This window comes from Oryzias melastigma, linkage group LG21 (assembly GCF_002922805.2).
Source record: "Oryzias melastigma strain HK-1 linkage group LG21, ASM292280v2, whole genome shotgun sequence".
In the NCBI taxonomy this organism is placed as follows: Eukaryota; Metazoa; Chordata; class Actinopteri; order Beloniformes; family Adrianichthyidae; genus Oryzias; species Oryzias melastigma.
In genome coordinates, this window is record NC_050532.1 from 19,328,668 (window position 1) to 19,340,878 (window position 12,211).

Genomic DNA, 12,211 nt, shown 5'->3' on the forward strand with positions numbered 1-12,211 from the left:
ATCCGTGTATACCGAAGAACCTCCCAGTGGTGTGAAGACATCCAAACATCGTCCTATTGATGTCCCATTTTTTTTCCCCGTTTGGTTCTTGTCAGAGGTCAACCTCAAAGGGCACGCGGTGGAATCAGGCGTTACTGTTGGTGTCACATTGATGCATTACAAGGCCCAGGAGGTCACATCTCTGTAAACATACATTATCAAAACCCAAAGAAAATGTGGGGTGTTGACCTCACCGATACTTTGCTGAGCATCTTCGAGGTGGGGGGGGTCGCATGATGGCAGGGAGCAACTTTGTAGACACAATGACTTTCTCGCCGCAAATGAAGAGGGTCAAGCAATCAAGACTGGTGAGACTCTGTGTCAGCACCATTATCTTGCACTGTCTGAAATGATCAATGAGCTAAAATAAAATGATCACAAGGTAAAATTGGCTTGCTAATGAAAATAGGCTGTTTAAATATGGGGCTGTGAGAGCAGCTGGAGCGAGAATGGGCAACAATTTAAAACAGAGCTAGAAAAAAAAAAGATTCTTGGGAGCTATAAATGTTTCTTCAAGGATGTTCTAATCAATTTATACAAAGATACAAATAAATAGACATCTCTTGATTTCATTTGTACAAATTGTGCAATTTTATTTAATAGAATTTCTTCATAAAAGCATAATATAATATCATTTAGGACTAGAAAGAGCTACACACATCATGCCACTCATACCAATTCATAAGCACTTTGAAACAGTCGAAATGTAAAAAGGCACTTGGAGTCACTCTGCTCACAAACATGCTCTCCACTTTCAGTAATAAATAGTGTATGTGCATTCCTTTATTGTAACATGATTGTGTAAACGCGTTAGCACCTTGGAGCTGCTGCAGAAAACCAGTCCAGACAGCATTTAGCAAAAAACAGCTATAAATAACATCCGATAAAGATTTCCCCACAACATATATAACATTTCCATCATTCCTATGTACCAGAAATAACAGTTAAAGAAAGATGACATAAAAACTGAAAAAGTAATGCTTTTAAAGTTTGCCAGAGCTGCTACTAAGATGCTGCAGGCTATTGCTAAGGTCTTAAAAGCAACTTAACGAAAAGACTTTTGGCTTTTTAGTTGTAAACTAATCATTCAGAGAAACGTCAAAAATCTGCATTCTGGAGCTTTATTCCACTTCCATGGCAGAAACATCCTGCTCTCCATCAGATTTCTCAGATGGCAGGTCAAGTGATTCTGGAGCACCCTGGCTGTCTGACATGGAGCCGAGCTCTGAGGTCACTTCTTCTTTATCCGTTCCAGGGTCATCAGAGATGGTTTTCCCTGTAAGTTAGACATTTTTCTTAAACACATTCACGAAGAAAGGAATTTGATAAAATTGTATATGGATTTAGCTGTGAATTACTTCTTTTTAGAAACAAGTATTACCAGAAACACATTGATCTTCATCAACATTAGTAGATGATGATGGCGTGGGCCCCTCAGAAGAAATCTTAGCTTCTTCGGGGACTTCGGGGAGTCTGGGACCTTGAGGTCGGATCTTCCTCGCAGGGTTGAAGAAAAAACAATAGGCACATCGGAAAGCTGAAATCACATAAAAAAATAGCCACAGTGTATTTAACCTTACAAATACATTTGCAAACAGTCATGGATTCATAAACAAATGTGAAAAAAACTGTCTTAGATGCATAAACATTTCAGACTGATCTGTAGCAGCACTTAGCATATTCAATCTTGCTTGGTTTTTGCTTACAGGACTTGGTGGTGGCAGAGACATTTAAGAGCCATATGATATAGTATGCTGCCAAATGCTAGAGGGCAAATAAAGCACCGTGTTTGATGGAGACTGACAATGAATGCCAGGATTCTTAAAGGCTTACCGATGTATTCAAATTCCTCTTTTAATGCCATGCCGTTATGAGACAGACACTGCTGACATATGAGAGCATATCTGAGAGAGGAAAAACAATAAAGAGAAGACCACTTCTGTTAGATGAATTACAAAAAAAATTACAGAAAACCCATATGATGGCATTCACAGCTAAATTGGTCAGACTTGTTGGTTTTCTAAAAATTAAAGTCTCACTCCAATCATCTTTTGACCCATTTTACAGAAAAGCTCAGAAAAGCAGTTTTAATCTTGGTTTTCCTTATATACAGTTGCAAGAAAAAGTATGTGAACCCTTTGGAAGTACGTCAATTTCTGTACAAAATTGTGTGTTTTTTTTAACACAATGTAAATCACAACGACGAAGAAAACACATTGACTGCCTAAATCACAAAAATGTTTTCTTGTTTTTAGTCAACACAATCCAGTTTATGCGTAAAACAAAGTAATTGGGGTTCACATATCTTCTCTTGCAGCTGTATGTCCTTAATCATCAAAAAAAATACCACAAATAACACAATTTTCATTGGAGTGGGTCTTTAAATAGATGCTAGTTGTAGTTTCTGTAGTTTTTGTGTGTTTAGGCTTTCAAAACTATGGAGGCCCTGAAGGGTAAATCACATCAACACATCGCTCAACGCAAAAACATTAAAGATCACAATCATTTTAAAAAGCCAAAAACAAAGAATAAAAAAGGAAGATTCCAGAAACTTAAAAAAAAAAAAAAAGAACATTTTGGAAAACAAAATAAATTTCCAGAAATTAAGCAAAATTGGAAACCTTAAGGTAGGTATTATGGGATGTCAATGGATATCACTGATTGGATGATGACGTTTGTTCACCTTTTCAACCAGAAGTTATTTGGCAATGGCAACATTTTCTAACCACATCTACTGCAAAAGTTGGGTAATTTCTCAACTCTTTACCACAGTTCAAAATGTTTTTTAATGTTTGATTTCTAAAATGTCGTTTTGCTTTTTTAATTGTCGTTGGAATCTTTCATATGCTTTTGCATTGAGTGGTTTGTTGATGTTACTTGTACATCCGGGCCACCGTACAAAATAAAGATAGAACTGAAAGAAAAAAGCTTTTTTTTTTCAGGGTGTACCTGTTCTGAGGCCCATCTCCAACAAGATACTCAATGACTCTGTCCATCACACCTCTGTCCCTGGGGAGTACAGGTCTGGCCAGGGGTGGGCCTGGAGGGTGCATGCCTTTGAAGACAACAAAAAAAAAATTCAGACAGCCATCTTTATGGGCCAGCGCCGCTCTGTCAAATAGTCGCCCTTAAATGTGACTAGTTCCACATAATCAAGAGTCATTTTCCTAATGAGTTAACAGGAGGTCTTACTTGTGAAAACCCACGTTTAATCCCTGCTGTGTTGGTGAGCTGTAATTAATATAATCTAACATCAAGAGCAATCATAGGAAGATGACTGGTCATTTCGGGGAGACTTGGCAGAGTTTCAGTATCCTGCTGGTTAATAATTTACCAACATATGGAAACTCTGTGGTGACTCTTTGTATCAAATTGCTTTTCACTTTCAATTTTCGGCAGAAGCAGGTGATAACATCAAGTCATGTAAGCCATTTGTGAGGCGTTCCTCATGCCAAAGTCGATTCCACTAAGCAATATAAGACATTTAGCCAGATTCTGCTGCTCCTACCCAGAGAACAACACAGGTCTGGGTAATTAATCATACTTAAAGTAATTTTTCTTCATGCATAGTTCACAGTTGTAATCCCACTTGGCAATTATAGGATATAGCTGCACTCTAGGAGAATCTCCTTCACTGTTTGCATTTGTTTTCCTGAATTTTCATAGTAATACAATAATATATAAATAAATTCCAATATGCTTACACCAAGCAGATGTTTCTTTACTTTCTTCGCATTGTTAAGCAACCAGATGTAAAACTGTTTTATGTTACATGAATTAACAGTTTATATAACACAATGTAATGTGGCAGTTCTTCTTCTTAAAATGTATTGTAGTTTCTCATGAGAAAACAATACATGTATAGCAAAATTCAATTCATTCTAACCTTTTTACCCAAAAAATAAAAGAAATATTAAAGATAATTGTATTTGACGATGTTAACATATAACTGTGTCCAAATCATTCAAATAAGTCAAACTGCTAAACCATGCTCACAATTCAAGCTGATTTTGTAATACAAAATAGATGCTGATTTGTTCAAATATCTGATTTGGAATATTTTTTGGTGGTACAAAGAAAACCGTTTTTCGACTTAAAAAAAAAAAAACAGAAAAGCTGTTTTCCCTCCAAATAGACACCAAAATTTGATGAATCTGTGTTGAATTTTATAAGAAAAGATGTATTTCATTTTTTTTTTTTTTTTTTTACCCAAGTATGACTAAAATAAAGAAGAGACTATGCATAAGCAAACAATACAACTATAACCATTCTGGTGATTTAATAAGAAAGTACAACCTTGTAAATGTTTAAACTACACTAGAGCCACTGAACTGGATCATGTAATACACAAACTTACAGAATCACAGATTTAGGTTTTAATGTTGCAAATGAGGACAAAATTTCTAATATAACCATTTCCTTTGTTTGAGAACAGCTAGAGATATTTTAATTCTCATTCTTCTAATTAGTTTATTACAAATGGCGTGTTCGGTACCACAGCCTACAACCTTGCTGACAACACAAACCATGGAGCTTTGAGCAACAAGGGACACAGAGCCAGGGAAGAGTAAATCACACCTTAATCGACCACATTATGATCTGGTCCCCCTGTGTGCAGGTAACCCACCAACTCCTGGAACAGGTGTTCCCGGGGTCACAGGCTTCCTCATCAAACTCTGCTGAGCAGCTACAGCTGACAGGTTCCTCTCTGGGGGTCCACCTGGAGCAGAATGGGAAGATCGTCCAGGATAGTTGGGCCCAGAGGCAAGAGGAGGGCGGGCAGCGGCACCGCTGGCAGAATTCACAACCACTGGGGGGGGTTTGGGGATTACGTTGCGCTGGCGGAGCTCTAACAAAGAAAAAAAGCACAATGGTAAACAACAAAAGAAAATATATAAACACTTTTTTGTGAACCACAAGCTTTTGTTTTCTACCTTGACCTGGTTTTGGAGTCAACTGAGGTCCGACTGGAGTGCATTCAAGTTCCTACATATACACAAAAAAGAAGTAATTAATAATGCAGGAGGAATTATGAAGAAAACCAATCAACTCACCATCTTTCTCTTTGAATCAGGATCAAATCTCTCCAGAATGATTTTGGCGTTTTTGTAAGTCTCCGTCTCCATAACTTCTTCAAGCTGAAACACAAAGTGTAGGAGTTTTATAAAACCACATTTGTATTTGTTAAGCAGAAGTATTTGTTGGGTTATAGCAGAGTGCACATTTATAAAAAATCACAAACACTTAAGTGAGACAAGAGTTCCTTAAAAAGAAAACTATTTTTTTTACAAATTATATAACAAATAATTAGATTCACTACTTTGATAATGGAAAGTGTGAAAATCCATCAGCTCTAATTATCGAAAGTTATTAAAACCTGACAGAGGATGACAGATAATTTCTTAGATTTATTTGTTTTATGTACAACAGCTATTAATTAAAGTGACATTAGCAAAGTTTTTGTTGTGCACCAATAAAATCCTGCCTGCAGAGATCCTCAATAACAGGTGCAAAATGTTTTTTTAAAGCACTTAACAGCAATGAATCAAGTATTTTCAGTAACCTGAAGTGATAAACGAGTTTCTTGTGAAGCTTAGAAGTGATATTTTTACCTATAGAATTTCCTTTGGTTTTAAAAAATGTTGATAAAGAGAACTATATTTTAGAGAATGCTGCAAGTATAATTAAAGTTGACCTACTTACTATTTTCCTTTTTTGTGCTTTTATATCTTCAAGCTTTTCATCTAAAAAAAATAAAACAAATATGATCAATTAGATCACAAAAATATTTAGTTTGTAGAAAAAGATGATGATGACTTACTATTTTTTTCAGTTCTTCGTGAAAATATAAATACAAGCATCTTTCGAAGTAACCATACCCTAAAAAAACAAAAGTTAAATGTAACATTCTGTTTGCAGGTTTAGTTTAGAAAAAGAATGTAGTCATCTTAATACTTACAAAAATGGAAATATTACAAAAGGAAGAGATAAGATGAGCCGTCCCATCAGCTGTTCAGGCAAGTACCAGAAATACACAACCATGCAAGTGATCAAGTAGAGTACAGACGAGTAGAGGAGGAGTCTGCCAACCCAGATCTTCAATTGTCTTTGATATTTCACGCTGTATTCTTCAAGAGTCTGTATGTCCTGAAGAGAAACATCCATTTAAAAATTTACAGTGAACAAACACATATCACTTTTGCTCATTTTTGAACACTTTTAATCAAAAAATTGCACCAGAGAATAAGTAATAAGATGCACAAAAAAAAAACAAAAAAAAAAAAACAATAAAGTCTAATGGACTGTTATACTGTGACTATTTTGACATATTTTATTTCCTTTTTTACATGTTATATTTAAAATTGTATTTAATTTCAACCTTCACTTTTATATATTATTTAAGTAGCTGGAAACCAGCACATTTTTTGTTGAGCAAACAATGAAATAAAAGGATTCCTGATTTCTAAAATACTACAATTGTGTGTTTTATAATTGAAATCGTGTTTTTGTGGCCTCAACTTCATGCTAAACTATTCACACAAAATGCAAAGATCATTGTAATCAAGAGAAGTATGAACTAATTTAAGTGTCAATTAGAACAAGTTAATGAGACTTATTCCAATTAGATAAAGGTTAATGTTTTTCTTTTAACAGTAAAAGTGTTCATTTTCATGACTCGACAAAATGGAAATGTAATACCACTACTTCAAAGTGCTTAGTCGTCAATCTAAAAATAGACTGTGGACAGACTGAACCAACTTTTGGTCACTATGGTGCCACTGTAACATATGCGTGTGTCAATCTTAGCACTGCAAGAACTGCATGAACTCAGGCTTGCACTAAATATTTCGTTTTTAACCTATTTGATGTATTCAGTAAAATGCATATATAAGATATTTTATCAGAATGGTTGTGAAAGATAAAAAGAATAATTTCATTATCTCAGTGACATTTCATGTGGATGTGAAGAGCTTCTGTTGTTGCTGCTTAAAGGACAGATGCTGAAAATAGCATAACACTAGCTTAACTGTAGAGCAGTAAAGCTCTCAATACTCAGATAGCGGGGAACCACGTTGGCATGACATAGAGTTACATTTGAAGAGGCAAAAATGTTTGATATTAATTCCACAAAAAAAACCTTTAAAAATAGTATGTGTACTTGGATTTTAACTTAAACCATAATTCTTAATAGATAAATGTACCTTTTCCAGTCCTTCCAAAATCTCCACAGTTGATGGTTTTGCCTGTAAAACAAGCATTCAAAGACACATGTGTTTTATTTCTTAAATCACATATCTTACTAAAGGTTTATTCTGTTCCCTTGTTACATTTGCATATACATTTCAAATATGTTGCCACTTTGTTTTCTTTTAATTAAAAAAAGGCAAGTATGTCTCTTAAAAGCGTTCATAGTGGTCTTTTAATTATATTTTAGCCAAAATCAAAATAGCTGTGGCATTTCTTTGGACATAGTTTCTACAGAGCAGCATAGTTCATTAGAAATTTGCCTGAGTTGTGGGTGGTACCGTTGACACGAAGTAAGCCTGTGCCAATTTCCCATCATCCATCCGGCTAACTTACAGTACCTCACACCCCCACCTAACATTACCAGTGCAACAAAATGCCGAACAATATTTGAACTATCCAGCCGTACAGTTTTGGGCCAGATGTCAGATAGGATGAGGAAAATTAACATACATAAAACTATATCTACACAGGGATGCATCAGAATGGAGCAGGGAGCTTGCGGCTTGCCGTAGCAGCTTCTACATCACAAATACAATCATTTTCAAATGTCATTTTTTTGTTTGCTCTTACTTCACTAAGATTTAAATGAAAAAAATATATACTTAAATGAAGTTTTAAACTTAATTTTCTTTGTACATGTCCTCCATCATGAAAAAATATCCCACGAGAGCATTTTAAAATACCAGATTTTCATCTGAGTGGTTAAGCATTTAGTCAATATCATAGTTTATTGATCTGCAGTCACGGTATAAAAGTTACAATACAACTTTTTCCATCTGATGTGTTGTAAACCATTATTGCAATCCCTATGAGTACAAACCCTCCATCGTGAGACCACAGCTCCCATTTTGATGCGGGAGAGCAGACTTTAATGTAACAGGGATCCTCTTCTGCTCGCTCCTCCACCTGTTGACAAGGGCAGTGAGCTGTAAACACATCTTTAGTTACCTGAATGTTAAATAATCTGAACTACACCTGTGGATAGTGGGATTCTGGTTCCAGACAACACATTTCTAATTTTGGGAGATTATTTTAATAGGAGTGCAGCTGGATTTTAATGAATGCAGCCAAACAAACCAATGCAATTTCTTTAAACTAAATATATTCAAATTAACAAAGACAGAACGAGTTATTTAACGCTTGCAAATATATACAAAAACACAGGAGCAATTAACACTTTTTGAACTTTGCAGTGACCAGCTGGCTACTGTACATTAGCAAACACTAAAACGAACTGTGCTTTTCAGCGACAAAACTGTCTGTATTCGTTCCTGCACGGTGGATTGTTGTTGTAAATCTGAAAACAATGAACATCCTCAAAACAAGTTCCTCAAATGTACCCATCTAGAACCTCACAGCAGTGTCGTAACACTAGCTAACTTTTCTGTAGCCGCTAGCTAGTGTTGCTGTTTCGGGCGTTCGTCCATCGAAAACATTAAGCAACTTTCAATAAAACATTTAAATTAAATTTGAAGCTCGGAAGAAGAATGAAAAGGAAACCAACTCAACTTCCAAAACGAGAGGTGACTTTACCTCGGTTGTAGAGCGAAGTGTCCTGTTGCTGCAGCCTGGGACAGCTCGTCTCAGTCCGTGCAGGATTTACACGCAGCTGAAAGGGGGCGTGTCCTCTGAGGGCTGCTCATCACTTTGTCTTGGGGATTTAAAAAAAAGCACAAACACTTCTAACTGATAAACAGCAAAGGCTATAGCTGATAAACAACATGTATTGACTAAATTTATAGATAAATGTAAATAACAGAAAGTTTGGCACTTTGAGAAACTTTTCTGTCTGCAAAAAAGTATTTTATTTTGAAAGGATCGAATGTGAACCTCTGTCAAAAGTTATAAACTATTTCCTACTCTGAGCTACTTTTTTCTATATTTTGTATTTATGACAAAAAATATATAGCTAATTTATATTTATCATAATGGTACAACAGTATACAACTTTGACTTTGTGGCTCCTACTGGGTTGTGTTCAGTGAATAATTAATTTATCTTCAAAAACAAACTCCAATGAATTTAACATGATCTTAAGAATTTCTTTTTTCTGGTGATGGATTTATTTTCTTGTATGAAGAAAATTTAACTTTAAATTGCATCTGTTAGTGTTTCCAATTGTTTGTGAATCAGGAGCATAGGAAAAAATATTTTTGGAAACTAGGTAAGCCACAACCCCCGTGATCTGCTGCTCCATTCTGATTCATCCACTTGTAGATGACTATATCCATTTATGTCCTCACTTTGCTCATCTGAACTGGCACCTGGCTCAAACTGTATGACTGAATAGCTCCAACCATCACATTTGTCATTATGTAAAGCAGTCCGTATCTACCATTTCAAAATTGGGAGCCCTTGAAATTTCCCAGAAGTCTCTGCAAAAAAGCAGCCATCATTGATGCTCATTAGATTGCATTAAATCAAATTATTTTTCACTTAATTTAAAAAATAAATACATATTTTTTTAAAAACCTTCTAAGTTTATGTCATTAGAATACAAAGCATTCAAAAATAGCCTTCATAAAATCTACATATTTTTTAGCTTTTTACTTTGGGAAATTGGTGACATCATACCGTTTATACAGAAAGTACTCAAATTGCTTTTAAAATCCAGGGCACTAGATAGTCCCACACTATATATTTTTAGCTGTTATAGGGCATAAGGAGAGAATTCTGTCATCAGAGAAATGTTAGCTTGGGTTGTGAGGGTGTATAAGCTAACATCAGAGAGTGTAAACAGAGGGATGATGGGAAGCGAGCACAGGCTTAGTCCACGCCAATGGTCCCGCCTACAACTCAGAGGCAAGTTTCTGAAGAACCCCTGTTGCTCTGCAGAAACAACACAGGATTTTTGATTTTAGCATCATCATCATTAAAAGATTCCTGAGAAAGTCTTTGCAATGGATCAAAAGATGACTGGAATGGAACTTTAAAATGTTGCAGATTCCTGTATTAGAAAGTTTAAAATGATATCATACACAACAACCACATAAAAATCAAAGTCTGTATGAAAAATAAAACAAATGTTTTGGCAGTTTTTGTGAGGAATTTTCACATAAACTCAAATTGATTCACTGGAGTTATATCTGAGTGAACTGAATTGTACAGAAAAATATGAATGTGTTCTTGAAATGTGTGTTATGTAGGTTATTGCATCTAAAGGTATCAAGTGCAGCCTTCACGTGTTTTTGTTTGTTTCAATGTGTGTTTTCATTGCACTTTTTGCAAGTGGACCAAACTGTAAATGCAGAGCATTCATGTGACCACTGATCCAGAAACACAAGACCGGAGCAATGTAGTCTACATTTGTTTGGATAATAATAATAACAAATTTACAAAAATAATTTAGAAATTTTAAACGCAGCTGTTTCACTCATTCTGCTATCTTTTTTACAAATTTGACATAATCCATACTGCAGGTTTGTCCCAGTGACTGTACATGAGAACTGGACTGAGTTACTCCTCCCCTTGGATTTCCAAATAGGAAGTACCCACTTCCTATTTCCAAAGCCCCATAGACTTCTATTGAGAAGTAAAAATCTATTACTCTGTCATATTTGTCAGAGTAACCATTCTTGCCCTTTTACATTTTTTACAAGTTCTTGCTAATCATAGCATTTTTCATATTATCCTGTCATGTAAATTATTCACTTGCCAATCAGGTACCTGAATAAAAGTTTGTGGTCTCATGTCAAACTTGTTTTAAATGTTGGACAAATTCTACCGAGTCTGTTTTTAAGTGGTGGGGGTGTGGACTTTCAACAAGCTCAGTCCTGATTGGCTTGAGTGGTTACCACAGAAATGTTGAAATTAATCAATCAATGCTTACTGATATCATTTGGCTCCAACGTGGCGTCTGTATCGACAAAAGATTTGTAGGATCCAGGAGTAGGTGACTATGAGTGACATCACACTGTGTCCAGTTCTTCTATACAGTATGTTTATGGAACGAACAGCTGACACTTATCCGAATATCTTATTATGGTAATCAAAATAGAATGAGCATTTATATTTTTCTTATATTATATTTTATATAATATATATATTCTTATATTTTTCTATATTTTATTTAATCACATGGTTAACATAGCACAAGGAACTAACAGAGCACCCCAACACCAGTGACATAGTGAAGGCTCCCTGAATACCTGTGAGACAATTAACCAAATGAAAACAGCTGAACCTAATCAGAAGAAGAGCCTGCAAAGACAAAGGCTATGTCCCAATTCCTTCACTACCCACTATATAGTGCGCTATTTATACATTTTATAGTGCTTTCCAAATCTGCAATTCCAAATTTGAGTGCCCTGGAAATTTCCCAGAAGTCTTTGAGAAAAAACAGTGTTGATTGATGCTCACTACATTGGCAAATACAGACCACAATGCATTGCATTTGAACAAGTTTTGCAAAAAAAAAATGTGTTTAAATATATTTTTTTATATAAATCCACGTTTTTATCATCAGAACACATAGTGGAATCATAAAAATATGTTCTAAAATGCTCCTATTGATTAGATTTTCAACTTTTTGAAATCAGTGATGTAATACTTGCAGTTTGAAAACTTGAAAAAGTACTGACATGGTGTCCTAATGGCTTTTAAAATCCAGGGCACTAGATAGTCCTACTCCATATACTTTTTTAGTAGTATGGATTAGGGTGGGAATTTGGACAGACCTTAATACAAAAGCACCCAGGATCATGATACGGTTCCAGAAAACCATTTGCAAAAACACAATATCCAGCCCATTTACATCCACACCATTAATCTGAGTATTCTCTGAATGTATGAGTTATCAGTTTATTAAAATAAATAAGGAAACATCAAACTACTTTACATAATGGCAGTTATCTAGTTTTAAAGAACCGGATGAACATACATAGATTTATCTCCAATATTCTGATTTGTTTCTGCATGTATGCAT

General features: G+C 35.2%; 1 protein-coding gene across 2 annotated transcripts; it reads right to left on the bottom strand.

Moving 5' to 3' along the window:
* Positions 1-602: 602 nt before the first annotated feature.
* lnpa (limb and neural patterns a) lies at positions 603-8,941 on the bottom strand. 2 transcript variants are annotated; one of them, XM_024287307.2, is made up of 13 exons: positions 8,821-8,941; positions 8,108-8,193; positions 7,242-7,283; positions 5,999-6,186; positions 5,861-5,919; positions 5,743-5,783; positions 5,094-5,177; positions 4,980-5,025; positions 4,667-4,888; positions 2,989-3,094; positions 1,873-1,943; positions 1,421-1,576; positions 603-1,315 (listed from the first exon to the last, which is right to left on the bottom strand). In XM_024287307.2, the coding sequence occupies exons 2-13, from the start codon at positions 8,132-8,134 to the stop codon at positions 1,161-1,163; spliced, it is 1,197 nt and encodes a 398-aa protein (XP_024143075.1). In that variant the 5' UTR covers positions 8,135-8,193; positions 8,821-8,941; the 3' UTR covers positions 603-1,160. The 2 variants fall into 2 exon arrangements, with proteins under 2 accessions (XP_024143075.1, XP_024143074.1); XM_024287306.2 differs by having other exon boundaries at positions 608-1,315; positions 4,974-5,025.
* Positions 8,942-12,211: the final 3,270 nt, after the last annotated feature.